The following is a 21,053-nucleotide window of genomic DNA, read 5'->3' on the forward strand; positions in this document are numbered from 1 at the left end:
CCTCCCCATAAAACTTTGCTTTGGTCGCTCACAGCACGGTGTCGGATCAGAGCTATATCACATCTGGGTCAGGTGTGGGAAAGTGTGCGATTCCCAAAATCCACGAGTGTGGTGGTAAATTTGAGCATAACTCAAATGATCCTATGTCCTACGTTATATAAATAAAGTCTGAAGGTTTTGTAACATACCCATGTTGGTATGAAATGTATTTTTGTGGTGACAGACTTGTCATGTATTTAGAATATTGTTTGGACTTTGGAGATGGCAAAATTGTTGTAAGTCTATAAATATAACTGGGGTGGTTTGGTTTAGGTGGATTAAAACATTATGGAAATGTGCATTTAATTGGTTAATTCACCTAAATTGCCAACAAAGCCTAATGGTATCTTGCCATGCAGACAGTATTGGTTTTATTTGCTTGTATTTTTAGTTTTCTGTCTCTAAGATTTCTGCCTTCATCTCAATACAATAGAGATGATTGGAAACTGGTTTGTTCTGCTCACATCATTGAAAAATTACAAGGGCTGTCCTCGACCAAAGAAATTCTTAATCAACTTACTGAATTTCTCCACAAAGACTCGCACAAAAGCACCACTTTAAATATGGTGTTTACCAGAGATGTGCTCATTTGATCCTCAGAAATAAGTCATTCAGCATGAAAAAGCACAAGAAACGATTAGTCAACTCAGACCAAAACGACAGGGGCAGCCCTAAAAAATTACATTTGAAAAAAATGTCCCTAGTTCCTCTGGATAATCCACAGAACATACCGTCAGTTTTCATAGGGACTATTTGTTTCAATAGAAAGTAGTGCCTATTAAAACTACGAGTTGGTTAAGCATTTAGTTGATTTAACTGACTACAAATTACAATTCAGTGAGTCATTTGTAAGCAAAAATCCCAAGCATTCTCTGTATTTAATTGTACTTCACTCTTTTCAAAGCATTGTAAAATTTGTATTTTGGGGTTTTGGGCTGTTGGCTCAACAAAACAAGCAGAAAATAATTGACAGATGAATTAATCATAAAAATAATTATTTGCTGCAGCCCTACTGTTCACCACAAGGTCTGTAAGTCATCTAGTGAGGATGCAAGATTCACATCATTGTAGAATTCTTTCGGATATCTAATAATGTGTGCAAATACAACAAAAAATATCAGCAGGACTTGATACCACTAGATGTAAAGTGAGAAAACGTGTTTCGTTTTAGGTGTATTTACCCTTAAAAAAATAAACGCTCAAATGCATTTAAACCTGCACACATAGAGTGTACAGTAGTACAGGTGCAAGTCTGGACATCTGCAAAATGCAAAACACACACACATGCAGAAGAGGCAATGTTTGACTGCATTGCAGGGGGGGAGACTGCACAGCTCCTTACAGTACACACACACACACACACACACACACACACACACACAGAACACACTAGCAGAGATTCGGCTTAGACGAGTGCCAAAGCAGGAAAAGGAAAGTGAAGTCGACAGCTCAGCTTGTGAGTGTCATAGTTTCATGTTGCACATACTGTAGTAGTCAAACAACACATGACGGACAGGAGGATGTCAGCGTGTCGTCGGTTGTCTGTTCTGGTCTGCCAGGGTCTCCGTACCGGGCTGGAGATCAGGCTGAGTCAGCTACCACACACCAACACACACACACACACACACACACACACACATGCACAAACACCCCGTGACTGGGCTTCCTGTAAAACAATCAGAGCATGAGGGTCCAGAGAATTGGCGGGAGGTAGGCAGGGGGGGCAAACAGAGAGAGAGGAGAGGAATGTGGGATTTTTAAGGACAGATGAGAGAGAGGAGGGAGATGGATGGAAGGCTTGTAAAGAGAGAGAGAGAAAAAATGAGCCATAAGTTAAACATCACAGGGAACGGAGAGATGGAAAGACGAAGAGACAGCGAGTTAAAGAGCATTCCGACAAAGTTGCTGCTTGGCCCGGCGCATCCAAGTATGGTCCAACCCAGAATACCACACACACACACAGCCGCCTACGCTCTGCCCTTGATGCCCTTGCTCCGTGTGTGCATGTGTGGCTATCGCCCCGGTGCCAGTAAGGCAGCAGGCTGACTTGGCGAGCACGGTGTCCATTCCCCAGTAAAGCCAGCTCTACAGGCCCTTTTCCTCAGAACTGAGTTTGCTCGCTGAGCAGAAACAGATGTGGGCCCCGTCCCCTCTGTTCCTCCATCTTGGCTCTGCATCATCACCACCGCAGATCCTGTCTCTCACTCGGAGAGAAACTGGGATTTCAGCAGAAACAGATGGGCCAGCAGCTCCTCCATCTTTGGTTCTACGTCATTGCCACAGTGCTGTGAATTCAGGAGAAACCAGATGTGCGCAGTGACGGCTGTGTCCACCATGTTGGCTCTGTTGAATGGGATAAAAGAAGAAGGGTAATAGATATTACAGTGGTCTGCTGTTGTGGTATGAGAACTGTGGAAACATATCTATCTATTACATAGGGGGAAAGCTCTAATGTATAGCTGGCTTTCCTTTCTTTTTCCTGAACTGCACTTCTTTGAGCCTCTGAGGAATTCCTCAAAGTTCATTTTCAGTTGCACAATCGTCTTAGCAACCAAAATAAGGGAAAACATTTCATGTTTCTTCAGTGTTGACATAGTGAATCTAAACCAAAGACATTTCTAAAGATGTTTCTTCATTGCCAAACATAAAGACAATGTGCCAAGAGGGATGTTTTGAAACTGGGAAAACCCGACTGGAATGTAATCTTCTGTCAGTTCTTGGCTCATTCTTTGCTTCAGACTTGAAGCACAATTCGTATACGATTACTCTGAAATAATAATTTCTTCTGGCATCGTCATCTAAGAATACAAGTTTCTCCTCCCAAGAACAGTTTGGCCTCATTTTCCTGATTTTAAAAGTACCAACTACAATACCATCAAGGCAACTTGGGGTTCAGCGTCTCGCTCAAGGACACTTCAACATACACAGACAGTAGGAGGCGGGGATCGGTTAAAGGACGACCCGCTGTACCCACTGAGCCACAGCTGCCATTTATAAATGCTAAAACATATCTAGTCTAACAGTAGCACAAGTAGAGAGGAGCCATTAGGGAAGTGAACTGACTCAGTAATATCAGTTCCACAGCAATACCCGTCTAAAGTTTGCTACCTTTAGCCAACATTAGTCATCATTAGCTACTGGTCATACCAGACTGGGACGGCTGTGGCTCAGGGGGTAGAGCGGGTCGTCCTTCAACCAAAAAGTTGGCGGTTCTTACTCTCCACATGTTGAAATGTCTTTGAGTAAGAAATTGAACCCCAAGTTGCTCCCCAGGCGCTTTACAACATCACACTGCTCCTCAATGCTTAGGATGGGTTAAACGCAGAGGTCAAATGTGCATGTGTAATAGCCCGTTCTCATTTCCAGGACGTCATATTCCGAGGCTTTTTCATGGCCATTGGCCTCTGATATCGATGCACATAGCACCCTTTAGCGCCGGTATGAAACGCACCGGGCGTTCCATTAACTACAATGTAAACTCATCTGCGGCAACAGTAAACGCTCCGAGAAAGTGCGCTGGGAGTGTGGTGACGTAGTAGAGAGCAAAAAGACACACACCAGGTGGGCGGTAAGGGGAGGTGGATGGGTCCAACAAACACAAGGCGTTCATCCAGGAGGCCGCTGTTCGTGTCCTGTGCGTCAATCAATTGAACAATTGATCGACGTGTCATGTCGCGTGTCATTTTCACTTTAACTTCTTTTCTAAACCTAACTATAGTGGTGGTTTTGTTGCCCAAACCTAAAGTGACGGCAAGGCTAACTATAGTGGTTTTGATGCTGAAAACGAAGTGACTCCAAGGGGCTTGACAAAGCGGCGGTATGTGACGAGTTGGGACGAGAACGTGTTGATATGTATGTGATGATATGAATAAAGTTTAAGTTTTAAGACCAACTTAGGCTGTACCAGCAAAACTCCCGAGTGTGTTGAACTGTGCCGGGGTGTGTTTAATTGTTTATGAACTCAACATTAAATTTGTAAGAGGAATAATGTGTAATTTCTAATTTTGTAATTGAAGGATGTGCTTTAACATCTTGTAAAGTTAGCATTAAAAAAACATCAGGTGACTATTAACAAGAAATTGTAAGACGGTAGATCCATAACTGTATCATGCAGATAACACCAGTAGAAACACAGTCTCTTGTGTCAGTTCAGTGGGTTTTGCTCTAGTAGTGTGCTATTTTTTTTACCCCAACAGAGTTTCCTTTTAATTAAGTTGCAGCTCCAATGAACTGACAGTTTTAGAACAATGACGCTGGTAAAAAAAAAGAAAAAGGCTTATAAAAGCACAATGTCTCGTAGTGTTTTAGCGACGTCATCCTTGTTAGCTGTAGTGGCCTTTGACCGATTCATGACTCAGCCCTTATATTAACATCAAGCTCCTCTTCCAGCTCCTCCTGCTGTAACTGTAGTAACAGGGCTGGAGATGTGTGAAACGAGTGTGTCACACTCCCACCCTTCGCTTACTGGACTGTTTTGATGTGGATCGCCATGGTGATAATCTCATCTCCCCACCCCGACCCCTTCCCACAACCCAAATACGGCCATGTTTGTAGGGCAAGATGGAGGGCAGTGGGCTGGAAGAGGGAATGAAAGAAAGAGATAAGACAAGGAAATAGGACAGAAGAGAAGTGATGGACAGAAATTGGGGGAATGAAAGAGTCAAAAGAGGGGGATGTACAGAAAACGGAGGGAGAACAAGGGATGGCTTTACCAGCAGAGGAATGTCTTTCCCGCTGATATCATGTAACAGGACTAGTGGGATTAGAAGGGGAGGTTGTTCTCGCCAATCACAATGAGTACACCAGACATTACCCCATCTAGCTGAATGAACCTTGTGATACAAACTCGCCACACTATCGAAACTACAGCACCCGACCGCTCCGTATTAACCAGAACTAGATTACATAATATTCTAAATCCTTTCAACTGCAAACTGAGTTCGAAATTAAGTTGTTGAATAGAAGAAATACACAAACCTCAGACATCTGGGACTTGATTAAAGGTTCTGCATGTAGTATTTTAATTTTGAGACCACCCTTTACTTGTTCACATTGTGTGTCACTGTGCTGGGCTTTGTATGGTTTTAGGAGATGCATTTCTTTACACCGCTAAAGTTTTGGAGTTTAACGCTAGCTTTTTATTTCGCCGCTCAGAAGGGTGTTAGCTACGTCTCTTCTAGAGATTCGAGGTCTCCTCAATTTTTTCTGCGTGCCGCATGGTTCACAGCAAAGACCGACAATGAAAGTGATCTTTTGACAGTATGTTGACATTGTATCAGCAACATTACTACTGTTTCAATGCCTATATCTGTAGAATATGTCACAGACATGAAAAAAAAGTTTATATTTATTTTTTACTCAACACTTCCTGTTTCTGTTTGAAAATAAAAAAAAACCTCTAGTTTTTGTTTTCTGTGGACAGAATCCCTTCATTTGTTAACACAAGGCTTTTATTCTGAAATATTTGCAGGACAGTGTTGTGGAATATGCAGTGACTTGCACGGCTCCATAAATTTATAGAGTACCGGCTTTTAATTGTGGATTATTATAATTATTATTTACAAATGAGCAAGCGCTTCTTAACCTTTTTCTGTCTAAAGTAAATATATATTGCATTTATTATGAAATGAAATGAAACCTTCTGGCCATTATGCAATGCATACTATAAGTAGAAAGAAAGGGCTGGCGGCGGCAGCAGCAACGCCTGTCTTTGGGGACACCATACGCGTGAGAGACGGAGCAGTTCAGCGAGGCAGTCGCCACGCGCTGCTCATGCTGGCAATGTTGCCCGTGTGTAATGCAGATGCTGGAAGCAGTGAGAGATCTATGGAAGGTTCACTTTCTACGTGACTGAAAAACTACAATTGCAGTCATTAAACAACAGGGTTAATGAGAAAGCTGGTTGGTGTTCATTTTGAAAAAAAATAATTCTTTGTGTTTGATTAGAGCCGGCCAAGAGTCCATATGCTCACAAGGTCCTTAATTAATATAATTTTACATCAAACATGCTGATAAATGTGAAAATGATGTTACCATTTCACGCTTTCCATCCATGCAAATTGCTGGTATTGCTGGTTGTTGGTACTTTGCATGTGCAGGCCTCTTGAGCAAACATAAAAACAGATGTTTTACATTTCATCTGCAATAGTGTGGCTATAGACTCAATCTGCATCTCCGTCCCCGTCATTCCATCTGCCTCCTCGTGTCTTTTTTTTATCTCTGTTTGCCTCTTTGATAGCCTTCCTCCATTTCTCTGACTTTGAATTTGTCTTCCACTCCGTCTGCCAGTCTGCAGTCACTCTCGCAAGACTTCTTTGGGCTGAGCAGGGTCGAATGGGGTCAGGGTTCTGAGAAACTCATCCCCCATAATCCCTCGCTGCCTGGCCCAGGTTGCTACGCCGTACGCAGCACGTCCACACTCACATAAACACATGTGCATACATGCGCACAAATTCATGGTCTTCTTGGAAAAGTGGAGAGAGTTTTTCTGTGTCGCTTGGCAGTTGAGGCGCTCATCTCTCTCCTCGGTGAGAGGGCTGCAGTGGACAAGGTCTCTCTGTCTCTCCGTCTACGTTTACATGAAGCCCGGTTATTGAGAGAAATCAGGTTAAGGCAGGGGATCGGAGAACGCAATTTGCGCGTGTTTATACTGAGGCTTATTTATTTTAGTTTCTGGTAAGGTTTGACCTTGGATTTGGACACAAGGATGCACGGATAGGGATGTTTTTTATGCATTGCTGCATGCAATGCTTTCTAAAGTCTTTCTCATGCAATTGCAGACTTTTAGAAACCATTAATTGGCCAAAAGTCAGGTTTCTCCTGCAGAAATCAAGCTGTGTTAACCAGATTTTATTCAATCCTTTGCCCCGATTTGGAAAATCCAATAAATCAGTTTACTGCAGGAAAACCATAATAACCACACCGTTCTTATTTGCATTTCTTCCTCTCTGATTTGAGGGTTTGATTTTTTAATTTTCTATCCAATGCCCTTATTTGCTCTCTTTCACATTCTTACACTTCTTCTCTGTGCCAGCCTCTCGGTCCGTCTCTCCCTCTCTAATCCCCTTTATAAACGATCAGGGCTCTGGCCATGAGAACCAAACCTTCACCATGACAACCACAATCTCAGGCATGTCCCAACGACTTCTATGCCGTGTGTGTGCGTGTGTCTGTGTGTGTGTGTGTAGCCCAGCTGTTGAGCAGATGGAATGCTCACTATGCAGCCGATGATAATAGTGTGGAATCCAAGGTCTGTGCTCCTCTCTACCTCAATTTTCCTCTTCCCTCTGTCCTCCCTCCGTCTCAACTCCGTCCCCACTCTCTGTCCTCTGCTGTCTGTCTGTCCTCCCTCTCATCTCCACGTCTCTCTCTCTCTCCCTCCCTTTCCTTCCAGCTGAGTGTCCGTTACTTTGCTTTGTTCTCCCTGATTAGAGGCTTTCGAAAGATGGGTATCATATGTCACTTTGTTCCTTTACGGAGGCCTCACACACACACACACACACGCACGCCCTGTGGCCCAGTGTGTGTGTGTGTGTATATGTGTGTGTGTGTGTGGAGCGGAGTGGGGGCTGAATGAGCGCCACATTTTTCAAATTTTTCTCTCCAGGCCTTAAAGGTCTTTTTCTGTCCCAGTGCAGACAGACTGCGTCTAAGAACCGCAGGCCGTCATGCAGGAGGAATGCAACCTCCTCACTGTCAAAGTGACTCTGTTTTACTGTAGCTCTATTTTCAAGTGATGCCAATTATAAAGTGCGTAGGTGTGCGACATTAAAAAAACGATTGTTGTAGACATGTCCATGTGTTTAAGGAGGACGGAGGGAGCAAGGAGGGGAGGAATTAGAAAGGAATGAGATGGATAGAGTCAGAATGAAGCTCATGTAAAGTATGTGAATGTGTGCTATTTAATAATCCAGTTGGTGCATTCCTACATTTCCCCCCCCATGGAATAGAGTTACAGTGTGGAGGAGTTGTTTCAGGTGTCCAGGATTTTGGAAGTAAAAGTCCAATAATAGGTGACTGGAAGTTGGAGCACTTTAAAGGCTGGAATAAACATGAAACTCAAAGCAACTCTTTTATAAAATATCTGTTTTGTTTTTGCTTGTAGTGAAGCCGGTGTAGATTTGAAGGCAGTGACTAGTACTGTAACTACTAATACGTACATTGAGATCACTGGTGTGCATCTGCACTGCGCCTACTGATGATGTCACAAAAGTTTGTGTAATCCTCACCTCACATCCTATAAGCCATCTCCTCCCTCCTCTCCTTTCATCCCTCCCTTTCTCCTCCTCTGTTGATCCCTGGCTCGCTCTTCGTCTCTCAATTTCCTTGCGTTTTTGCACCTAATCTCTTACCCAGACTCCTCTTGCCTGTCCTCTTTCTCTCTCTGTGCAGTCTGTCCTTCAGTGTCTCTCTTTCTTCCTCTGAATCCCCCCCTCTCGCCTGATTTTGGCTCGGCCTGCCACTCTCTCTCCCCCCCCTCCTTCATTCCTCATTCCTCTTCTTTTCCTGCTGTCCGTTGCGCTCCCTCGCTCCGTCTGGCTGTCCTCAGTAATCAAACACAGGCGGTCAGACGCAGACAGGATGTGAGGTCAGACGAGGAGAGGAAGTGAGGGTGCGTGGGCAGCGCACAAACAGAGGAGAGAGGAGGTGAGGGACGGCGAGGACAGAGGAGTGTGTGTGTGTGTGTGTGTGTGTGTGTGTGTGTGTGGAGTTACACTGGGAAGAGATTCAGTTTCTGTTTCAGCCGTCAGCATCAGCTCTTTGTGGTCGTTCTCTATATTAAACACTTAAGCAGCTGGACTCAGCAACCACAGCAAGTCATAACACTCAGCGGTGAGGTAAAGCAGCAGTGTTTTTCAAACTTTATTACTGCTCTCCTGAAATATTAAATAAATCTCTTACTTCTGTCACAAAGTTTTGTGGGCGAGCCAACTTCTTTTCATAGTGCTGAAGTATTAGTCCGTCTCAGTCAGTGTGGAATTGTTTGGTTTGTTTTAGTTACGTAATGCAGCCATTAAATATAGGGTTACTCAAGTTAATACATATGTATATAAGTTATTATTTTTGCATTTATTTTAGTGCAGCTGAAGATAGACAGGAAAGGGGGAGAGAGAGAGGACGAACTGCAGCAAAAGGGCAGCAGCTCGGATTTGAAATGGACTGCTAAGGACTCAGTCTTGCGCCTGGACCACACAGGACGCATGAGAACCTCTTGCTTTTTATTTCTGCGCCCATGTTAACAGGTTAAACCAGGGCTCGGGCTCGGATGCGCGTTAGCTGCATCTCTTCTAGAAATTCGAGGTCTTTTGTCCGTGTGCCGCACTGTTCACAGCGTCAACAGACAGTGAAAATGATCTTTTGACCGTATGTTGTCATCATACCCGCAACCTTACTACAGTTTCAATGTCTATATATGTAGAATATGTCACAGACATGAAGCCACTTTCTGTGTCCGTTTCAAAATAAAAGCCCTCTAGTGTTTTTTCTGTGGACAGAATTCCTTCATTTTTTTTAACACAGGGCTTTTATTTTGAAATAATTGCAGGACAGTGTTGTGGAAAATGCAGTGACTTGTACGGCTCCATAAATAAATAGAGTAGGAGCTTTTAATTGTGGATTATTATTATTATTATTTACAAATGAGCACCCGCTTCTTAACTTCTAAAATAAATGTATATGACATTTATAATGAAATTTAAATTAAACATTCTGACTATTATGAAAGGCAAACTACGTAAAAAGAAACGGCTGGCAGGCGCAGAGTAGCCGCAGAGCAGCAGCAGCAGCAGCAACGCTGTCGGTGTAGACACCACACACGTGAGAGACGCAACAGTTCAGCGAGCTAGCCGTCACGTGCTGCTCATGCATCCATTGCGGCCCGGGGCTTAGTACATGGGGCGCCCACGCTACCTGGTGAGCTACCCCATTCAAGTAAATATTTTAACCAGGCCGGACGTGGTCCTACTTTTGGTCCTGATGCAGCCCTCGAGAAGAAGTGTGTTGCAAAGTACAGAAAAGTACAAATATAAAATAAAAACACATTTCACATTTGCTTCTTCTAATAGTCGTCAACAGTGAATGGAGTTGTTTTGATAAGGCTGAATGATAAACTGAATTTAATGAAGGAAAAGGCAGAATGTGTTTTTGTTTTTTTACCATTTTACGGTAAATGCAGAATTAATTTCTCCATTTCCCGATAAAGCCCTGAACTTCCAGAGAAGCTGTCCGCCAGCCGTGCATATTGTTCGATTATTAACATCTGTTGTGTGCTGAACGGGACAGCTGAACTGATGCTGTAATGGAATTCCACTTCTTCTCGCCTATACCGTGATGCCTGCATCAGACAAGTAGCTACAGGACCGCGGCAATAAACAGGCAATATTCTCCTTTTGCACCCAGCTGTGATGAATGGGTGGAATAAGCTGGGTCAGAGGGAGCTGCTCATGTCTGGAGCTGTCTGTCTCACTGGGCCTTTATTCCATTAAAGAGAAAAGTTCAGTTTTTCTCCAAATGGATGAAAGGGGACAAGTGTGCGTATGAAAAAAAAGCGTGCTAATGAGCCACAGTGTCTAGCAGTGATGCAGAATGTGTACTTCACCTGTTGAACTCTACACACACACACACACAGTAGCTCAACCCCCCCTCCTCCTATCACCCATCACCAATCTACTGTAACCTGATACTGAGACACACACACACACTCACACGCGAGGAGGTCAAGTTGAGGTTGTGCTTCCATGACATCACTGTTGCCATGACTCATAAGTGTACCCCCAGGCACAGTAAGGCCCTCTCCCCCACACAACCTGTCAGAGGGACTTAGCCACTCTCTCTCTCTCTCTCTCTCACACACACACACACACACACACACACACACACACACGCGCGCGCGCACACACACACACACACACACACACACACACACACACTCTCATTCATTACTTGCTCCAAGTGTACAGTGATTTTTTAAATATCTTAATATACACAAGTATACTGTGTGTGTGTGTGTGTGTGTGTGCACAGGTGTGTACATGTCTGTGTTTTCGCAGTGCTCTACCACTGTAACACTCTCATCAAACAGACTTGGTTTCATACAGGTCTTGTATTGCTGACCCTCACACACACACACGCACACACGCACGCACGCACGTACGTACACGTACACGTCCTGTGTGATTTACAGTGGTCAGACTCAGATGGAGAAAGCAGGCCTCCTCTGGTCGGAAAAACCTCAACTGCGGGGATCACACAGGGGGGAAAGACTTCCATTACACACACGTGTGTGTGTATGCATGCATGCACATGCACGCACACACACTCACTTGCGCTCACCCTCCTACTGTAACTACCTCGAGTGTCCAATAAATCACCTTTAGACACATCGTATCACCGCACCAGACGTGTACATGGGTGTGTGTTTGTGTGCATTTGTTTGTGCTACGTGTATGTGTGTGTTACAATGGACTAGTCCACGCAAAATCATACCCAAAGAGGCAAAATGAACTGTAGTGCAGCAACTTTATGGTGATTATTTTCATTATCAATTGATGTTTTTGATTATTTTTTTCAATTAATTGATTAATAATTAATTTTACAAAAAAAAGAATGAGACATTTTTTCACAAGCTTCTTAGAGCACAATGTGATTTATTTAAATTGTTAGTTTTGTCCCCACTGTGGAACTAATAAAGGATTATTTTATCTCTTCACAATGATATTAAGCACAACAAAATCTCAGATTTGAGAAACAGGAAGAGTAAACATTATTGCTTGATAAATGACTTCAGTAAATAATTGATTTAATACATTTTCTGATGTCAACTTCTCAATGGTTTCAAACCTTATTACTTTTCAAATCCCTAATATGTTGCTTAATAATGAGTTGCACCATTTCCATAGAAATAAATGGCCTTTTTCTACTCCGTCACAATGTTTGTATAGTCATTCAGGCTGTTCTCTCATACACCATTTGTTGTTATACCTATGAAAAGTAATGCATTGTGTATATGTCACAAAATCAATTCGTATGTAATCCAAGATATCATCAACCAGGAAGTATAAAGAGCGACTAACGCCACGAGCCAAAAAACACTGGACTTCGTACCCCGTGTGAAACCAGAAGTCAGCGTTGATTCATTTGTCACGTAACTTCCGAACTTTAAGTTCCGCCTCTTCCAGTGTTATTTTAACCCAAACCACAATCTCTTCCTAAACTTAACTAAGTAGTTTTGTTGCCTAAACCTAACCAAGTTGTTTGCTGTGAAGATGGAGGTTTATTTTGAAAAGACTGTATGCATGTAACGAGGGGAATTTGACACGTGCTGCTGGACATTCGTAGAAAAAACGCACGAAAAATGTGGCATAACTTTTTGCAAGATATCATACGAGCCGGCGTTGAGGATACGTTGAGTTATTACGCTTGTTCTTAAGATATGAAAGAGTTCACATTTGCTCCTCTAAACACCTGATGTCTGATAGATGTTTTCTGGAAGGATCAGTGTTTTTTATGCTGCACAGGAAGCAATGTGTAGCATCTTCTTTGGTACCACATATATGACTTACTGTAGCAGCTGTATCTGGTCCATTATATTTGATGGCATCTGTATCAAATAATCAAGTTAAATAAAAAATAAATAAAAGTTGAAATAAATATAACTACTTAAAAAGGGCTATAAGAGAAATATCTTAATCCTGTTTTCTTTGTATGTGTGTAGCGTTATACGATCCAGCAGCAGCATTGTATAGCAACAAGGTCATTATGTAATGGCATTGTATTCTGTTTAATGTCATGCGTAACAAGCTGCGCTGTGGGGCGGCAACAACACGGCTGATGTCAGGTGATTATGTGGATGATTATTCACAGGTGTAGGGACAATTCGGCTGATTGAAAATGATACATAATAATGATAAGTATCATGATTTCTATGAACTAATGCCTCCGAAGATATAATCTACAGTTTCTGTGTACAGAGCAGAACTGTGGAATATGAGTCATGTTTTTTCTTGGTGATCCCCGTTGTATTTGCTCGAGGAAATCATCAGGAATTTCGTGACTAATTCGTTTCTGTGGAACACGGGAGTGTTCTTATTTCCAAGGGCTGTTTTCATCATGACCTGATGGGAAGAAATAAGTGGTTTGCTGAGGAAAACAAGTGTTGCATCACCATTAGAGAACACATTTTAGGTCTGTTTTTACTCTATTTTAGGCTTTCCACAGATTTGGATAGAATATTTTAACACAATATCAGGCATCTTAGCTGACTCTTTCACCCTACAATTTGACAATCTAGATGCAAACCTTGGCTGACCTTGGACAATAATGAGCCATAGACTTCAAGATATCACAATAACACGGCTTGTGGGAATTGTAAACCTTTTCCTTGTCAATCAGCAGCCCTGTTTTCAGCGGCAGTGCTGCCAAAATTGCTAATGCGCATCTGTTTTGAAACTTAAGATTGTGGAATTTTTGTTTTCTTTTTTTTTATTTAAATAAAAAAGTCAGAATCAAATTCAGAAATGTATGGATCATATGACCCCACATGTGGCACAAAATCTCCCGTGATTGGTGCCAGTCTCTCTTTTCTGTTAAAGTACATTAAAAAAAAAAGCTTCTTCTTGTTTTTTGATAATTACTCTCTTGTCTCCTCAGATCATGATTCAGAGGGGAAGCGACTTCAAGACATGCTGTCTACAATCGACAAACCACAGGTTGGTATGCGTACCTCTTCCCACAGCTGCGCACACACACAAACCTGACACACTCCTAACCACTTTCATCAATCACCTCTTGTCTGATGCAATCATAGCTGGCATGAGTGTTGATGCATTTTCCATATTTCCATCCTGTCTCTTTGATTAACATAAAAATGCTTCCACTGAAAATGATAACAGTTTTGAAGTGATTTTCAGGGCTTTAATAACAGTTACAGGGATCATTTAAGCTCTGCTCACACTGGCCACATGAGGGCAGCATCTGCTCGTCCACACCATTCACTTCCCCCTATCAGCTGAAAAACACTGTAACAGCTTTTTTTCCTTCCCTTAGGGGAGTGTGAATGAATGAGCTGGAGCCGTGCAGACATGGTTTGCTGGAGAGGAATTGCTCGCTCCCGGTTAAAGCAGTTTGGTCAGCAGGCTGTCCAATAATTGGACCATTTGATATCTGCGAGTTTATAACGGACAGAGAGAACGGATTGATGAGAGGTTAGGTCAGACTTTTGAGCCCTTCAGGAGATTAGAAGTGTGCAGTAGCCATTTATTCGCTCTCATAACCTCGAATCAACCCTTCACTGATAGTGAAGTGACAGTTTATTATAGTCGGTACTGAGGAGGAAAAGAAAAGGGAAGGGAAGGAAGGACAATTTAGAGATCTCCTTGTGTCACTGATTGCTATTTTGTGTCATGAACTGCAGATGTGACATTCTGTCACTTTTGACACCCCATTACTTTAATGCGTCTTTATTGCAGGCAGGAGTGTGGTATGGATTTATACTGTATAGGACAGAGTCAATTTTACAATCCTCTGTGCAACAGCAAAAGTGCGTCGTGATGGATTCAGCTGTGTACCAGGTGTAACAGGTGTCGCAGAGGCACAGCTTATATGAGAAAGTTCTTCGTATAAAAATGTTCACAATATCATTCCTGTGCTTGTATCGTTTGCTTTCATAGCAGGGAGGCGCGTCTACTTCAGCTAAATTGAAATATGAGAAGCAGTGGGGGGCTAAAAGAGAAGTATGCAGGGAAAAGGCTCTCTGTACTCTTTTACTCTTAGTGCTTAAAGAAAAACTTTTCACCTCAAAGGCACTGTCTACATTTACATGGTTATTTGATTATGGCTGATTTTCACAGTAAGGCATTACACCAATTAAGATGTTAATGCAGGTTCATTAATATTCCTGTTTCCTTTCTATGGAGCAGAGACCGATTAATTACTTCGCCAAATTATGTTAAAGTGAAAAAGCTGTTTTCCCAAACTGATTTCTACCCAATAGCATTCCCTACAGAGTGTCACTTAGGAGGAGGGTATAGAATAGACCGTTTCAACAGAATTGCATTGCTAGGCAACAGCTTTGGTACACTTCCAGTCAGCTGCGTCCAAAATCAAATACTATGCAATACATACCAAATATGTGGACGATCGTTCAACTTACTTTTGTGTGAATAAACAGTAGTATGCATCTTGTCCGTCTGTTATGATCGTTATCGTCACTACCGCATTGCATTGTGGGATACTTATGCCGCCGTAGTGTCCAACGTTTGCAATACTGTAATATTTCACCGGAAATAGTATGCAATGTGCCATGCAATAGATGGTACGTTCTTGTTCAGTTGATTTACGGGTATTTGGTTAAAAGACATGAAATAAATTTAATTAACCAGGAACAATATTCTTTTTATTTTAACACCACTATAAAAAGTTAGTATTAGAAAAGTGTTGCTATAGGTTTATGTGCATGACCGAAATAATGTTAAATCCCTCCGTCATTCAGCTTTACACCTGACCTTTCTGTCATGATGCTAATAAGATATAAATTAAATAAAGCTGTGTATAAACATTTCGGATGAGACTTGCGGCGTTGTAAAAAGCCAGCCCTTTCACAACTACTCGCTGGCTGCTAACGTTACTCGCATTAAAAAGCGGTCCACTTCCGTGTTTCAGTACGGTTGGCTTTCACACCTGATGCGAACTGTGCCCGAGTACACATGAACCGTACTCCAGACCACCTTCTCAAGTGGACTCGAGTACGGATCGACAAACCGTGCCAGAGTGCGGTACGGAGCGTTCACACTAATCAAACAAACTGGATTTTGGGGTCAGGTGTACTCGGATCCAGGCCTGGGTCCCTAATGTGAAAGCACCCTAATTCATAACGAGATTAACAAAGTTAAAGACGAATTTGACTGATCGCATCATTTTTTTTCTTCTAAATTTTCTATAGATATCGCGATAATATCGTTATCTGATATCGTGGCAGCCTTAGTATGTACATAAATGCAGCCATTGTACGGGAGAGATGAAACAAGCAGTGAACAGAAGACGAGGACTGATTCTCACCGTCTAACTTTCAGCGTCCTTTGTGTGACAGAGTCTGTCAAGCAAATCCTTTTGTAGATGATGAACCGGCTGTCTCTCAGGGTCAAAGGGCGAGAGGGCCACAAACCTCTAAATGGTGTCCTTCATTCTTTATCTCCGTTTTTTCATCCTCTTTTTCTTGTCATTCCTTGCTTCTTCGTGTTCTTTTCTTTCTGCCTTTTGTCAGTTTGTCTTTCTCTCTGTTGCCGTTATGGATATCAAACTGTTGTTGCATTCATCATCAGGTCACCGGCGTCATCCAGCGGACTTTTGCCATAGCATACAAAGCCGGTTGAAAATCTGCAATGTTTCACTTTAAGTGGAAACTTTATTTATGTATCCACACTGTGTATATGAGCAAAGTGATTGACAGAATGAAAGAGTGTTCATAGTTTTGCATAAATTGCCGTCAAAGACAGAGGCGTTCTCAGACATGCGGACGCAGCGATGTGATCTCATAAAACCTAATCATTATGATCAGAATTCTCAATAAACAGACTCGTCTGTCTCTCCGTCTCTTCCTGTCTGTCTTCCTCATAGACAGTCTGGGCATGGTTGTGGTTTGCAGTGCCCTCAAGGCGCATTCATCGCCTATTCAGTGGAAGTGGAGTCTGGAATAGAGGCAGACTGCGCTAAATCACGCTAAACTCCCATAAACATGCAGGCACTCGCAGGCACACAGTTAAACACACTAACATGCAGCCCTCTTTCTCCTGTTCGTTCATTTGAATTCTCTTGTGCGTTGAGCCGGAAAGAGATGTCGAATCTGGCGTAATAATTTCAATGACACATTGCTTTTTAAAGACTCACATAAGAGCTGAATACATACATGAACAGACAGACAAAAGCTTCATTCAAAATGATAGCAAAACACACACCTTGATAGAACAATATATATATTCATGAAGGTAGAAGTACTGCTGAGTAGAATAGACCAAATGTGACCTTACATTTTGTGCACGGGTACTTGGTTTAATTGTGAATATAACATATAGTATATATTAGGGCTTTAAAACTAGAGTGAAGATACTGGCATCATATGAAACTAAAAAACCTAAGAAATCCATTGGTACCAACCATGTCATACTAGCTTGTCGTGAAGGAGGTTAAATAACGCTCCAAACTTGCGCAACATTTTGGTGAGGGAAAACTGTAATGGCCATTTTCAAAGGGGTCCCTTGACCTCTGACCTCCAGATATGTGAATGAAAATGGGTTCTATGGGTACCCACGAGTCTCCCCTTTACAGACATGCCCACTTTATGATAATCACATGCAGTTTAGGGCAAGTCATAGTCATGTCAGCACACTGACACACTGACAGCTGTTGTTGCCTGTTGGGCTGCAGTTTGCCATGTTATGATTTGAGCATATTTTTTATGCTAAATGCAGTTTCTGTGAGGGTTTATGGACAATATTTGTCATTGTTTTGTGTTTTTAATTGATTTCCAAAAATAAATATACACATACATTTGTATAAAGCAGCATATATGCCCACTCCCATGTTGATAAGAGTATTAAATACTTGACAAATCTCCCTTTAAGGTACATTTTGAACAGAAAAAATGTGAAATTAATTTGAAATTAATTGCGATGGGTTATGGACAATCATGCTATTAATCGTGATTAAATATTTTAATTGATTTACAACCCTAGTATATATGTTTATGTGTCTTACAGGTTTCCAATGTGCAGGCGCGGGCTGCACGGCTGTCCTGGGCCCCCCCGGCAGGGCTGGTGAACAGGCATAGTAACGGGATGCCTGTGTCCTGCTCCTACGAGGTCTACCTCACAGATAAAGGACGAGACGGAAAGTATCGTCTCATATACAGGTAGGGAACACGCTCTAAGCTACAAGAGTACGCATCAGCTGCAATACACCTCAAGAAACACCCAGAGTTCACTGGTGTGACATTGTTCTTTGCTTGCGTGTGTGTGTGTGTTTCAGTGGCGAAGAATTGGAGTATCATCTGAAAGACCTAAGGCCGGACACAGACTACCACGTACGGTAAGGACGTTTTTGACTTTTTTATACTACTTTTATACCTGTGTTTTTGTAACATTCCAATGTTCTATATGTTAGATTGTGTTTTTTTTACTATATTAAGATCCTAGCTTCATCTGGCAGTGCACATGTGATGTCTTGTGTGTTTTTGCTCAAAGGGTGTCGGTGATGTACAACTCAGTCCGAGGCTCGTGTTCGGAGGCGGGCTCGTTCAAAACACACTGCAGCATTGCCGACATCCCGTTAACCCCCAAACTCTCCCACCGCACCAAGAGCACCCTCACCCTACAGTGGAAGGTACAAACACACACTCCTTTCTCATCTCAAAGACACACAGTAACACATTTTAACTCCAATAAACATCACAGCGACATCAACAACAGTATGTTTCGCTTCACCTGGTTTATCTCCTAGCTTGACTTTATCAGCCCTACAGCACCTAATAGAGAGAAATCCTTGCATTGCTCTGACCTTTTTTTCTGCACAAGTAATTTTTATATCCGCTCACACTGTCACTGGTAAAGAGTGACATCAGTCACCCAGACAGGATATTAGGACAATCATAAAACCACAGCAGGTATTTTGTCTGTCTCGGTGTCGGACTCTTTTATCCTTGACTAATCTTTCTGTCCGTCTCTCTGACGTCCACAGCCCCCAGGCGACAACGGATCCAAAATCACAAACTACCTGCTCGAGTGGGATGAGGTGAGTCTTCGCTCTCGCTTTACATGTCACGTCATCTGTCATTCCTTTTAAAAAAAAAAAGTACTCATACCTATCATAGACGTCACTTAACGGATGTCAACGTCCAGCTCCTCGGAGAAGATGTACTAAACGTGTGAATTATGCCTTTCCAATCCATGTCAGTCCCTACTCTCCTTATCCCCTTTCGTACATTTTCATGCTTTTTGTGCTTCATCTATTTTCTTTAATCTCCTATTGAAATTAATCTTTCCTCTCCCTGTTTTTATCTTATCTTACTTTCTTACCATTTACGCATCCGTCTGGTCTCTCCTCTGCAGGGAAAGAAGAACAGTGTTTTCAGAGAATGTTACTTTGGGAGCCAGAGACACTGTAAGCTGACGCGACTGTTCCCCGCCTGTGGCTACACGTTCAGAGTGGCTGCGCACAACGACATTGGCACAAGGTACTGTTGCCCAAAACGCATATGCACACATCATCTTGTTCCTTTTTCATATACTGTAGGAGCATGGATTTATTAAGATGCATGACAGCCTTTCACATGAGGTCCTGACAGATGTGAGACTATACCTATGGGAATAAATTGTATCAGTGTCGTCCACCACATACATTCTCATGATAAAGTGATGGACAGAGACACACGAACATGCACCAGTCCACCTGTGGCCATTATTCTGCATGTGACACGAGTCCTCTTCCTCTCTCTCATTTTCCCTCCATTTCCTCTCTCGCCTCGTCTCCTCTTTGTCATTACGGCGGGGAGCATCTCGCCTGCAGTCGTTAGGGTGACAGGGAGAAGGGAGGAGGTGATGGAGGGGAGCTACAGCGAGGGTGGAGATATTAGCTCTCTGGCTGAACTCGAGGCGGCCTTAATGCATCCTTCAGCCTAATTCCCCTTTTGAAGCCACGGACACACATACTCGCACGGCATTTGATTACTGGCTATTTTTCTTGCTTGGGAAAAGTTTTTCCGACCTCTCAAACCCCTACTGCTGGTCGTACATTCAAATTCTTTCCCTCCTGCTACTCTCAAATTAGCCTCCCCCTCCTCCTCCGTCTGGCTCCTGACATGTATATATCCTATTTTTCCTCTGTCACGGCTCCTCTTTAACCTTCTTCTCGCTTTCTCCACCGGGTGCTCCCCACGTCCCCCATCCTCACCTGCAACCCCGCACACACCCTTGCACTCCCGTCAAATGATCCCTCATGTCAGCGTCCTTTCACTTTTTAAAAAAATTGCTCCTCTCTCCGTCTCTGTTGAATTTGTAATTCATGATGCACAGCCTCCCTTCGCTCTCGCACAGCACTCCCTTTTCCAGCAAAAGCAATGATCCAAAAAGTTAATAATTTGCTTCAGCATTTTAAATAAATGTGAATAAAATGTGTCTTGTGCAGCGGCTTCAGCACAGAGGTGGTGTTTTACACCATGGGCACCCTGCCCGCTCTGCCGCTGGCGCCACGGCTGGTCAGGGCGGGGGTGTCCTGGGTGACCCTGGAGTGGGGGCGTCCCGAGGGCAGTCCGAGCGAGGAGCAGCTCAAATACACTCTCGAGATCCAGGAGGACAACAGCGTGAGTACCGCACACATATAAACACCTATATTATATAGAAAACAGTTTATGTCGCTGACGCAGGTTCTTTTACATTACATCAACAAAACAGCCCTTATAGATTTGAACGTAGCAGCAGCAACACAATCCACCACAGTAAACATGAAACCTTAATCTGGTTTTGTGAAACATTATTTGATTGAGCTCCATGCTGTCAGTCACTTGAATCCCACAAGAGGAGAATAAACATTTTCCACCAGGAAACTATGTACTTTAAAAAAACAGATTATGAGTAAATATGGAAAATTGCTTGCAAAATAGTTTAGAAGATGCACAGAGCAGCAATTCCTCTAATACACAAGCATACACACAGAAACACGCAGCATATGCATTTGATTGAGCACGTAAACAAGGAGGAAATTGAACCAAATTCTCCCACAAACTCCTTCACACACAAGTGTATATAATGCAAAAGTCAGCATTTATTGCATCCGTATGCTCTAAAATGTACACTTAAGCTAATACATGCTGACAGGAACACTCACGCATACACACACTGACAGTGTTTCTGTATCTGTATGACCCACAGGGAACAGACTTTCATCCAAAGTACACTGGAGAAAACTTGACCTGTACTGTACAAGGCCTGAAGAGGAGTACACAGTATAAATTCAGGGTAAGTGACAAC

The 21,053-nt window shown here is 42.7% G+C and overlaps 1 protein-coding gene across 3 annotated transcripts in view; it reads left to right on the forward strand.

The window, feature by feature from the left end:
- fndc3ba (fibronectin type III domain containing 3Ba) overlaps positions 1 to 21,053 on the forward strand; it is a 108,118-nt gene that overhangs the window by 55,670 nt on the left and 31,395 nt on the right. For all 3 annotated transcript variants that reach the window (XM_074660344.1, XM_074660343.1, XM_074660345.1), the window contains 8 exons: positions 13,687 to 13,745; positions 17,790 to 17,941; positions 18,058 to 18,117; positions 18,273 to 18,411; positions 18,766 to 18,819; positions 19,137 to 19,261; positions 20,212 to 20,386; positions 20,955 to 21,041. In XM_074660344.1, coding sequence (XP_074516445.1) covers positions 13,687 to 13,745; positions 17,790 to 17,941; positions 18,058 to 18,117; positions 18,273 to 18,411; positions 18,766 to 18,819; positions 19,137 to 19,261; positions 20,212 to 20,386; positions 20,955 to 21,041 — 851 coding nt within the window. The remainder of the gene's footprint in view (positions 1 to 13,686; positions 13,746 to 17,789; positions 17,942 to 18,057; positions 18,118 to 18,272; positions 18,412 to 18,765; positions 18,820 to 19,136; positions 19,262 to 20,211; positions 20,387 to 20,954; positions 21,042 to 21,053) is intronic.

This window comes from Sebastes fasciatus, chromosome 15 (genome assembly GCF_043250625.1).
Source record: "Sebastes fasciatus isolate fSebFas1 chromosome 15, fSebFas1.pri, whole genome shotgun sequence".
Taxonomy (NCBI): Eukaryota; Metazoa; Chordata; class Actinopteri; order Perciformes; family Sebastidae; genus Sebastes; species Sebastes fasciatus.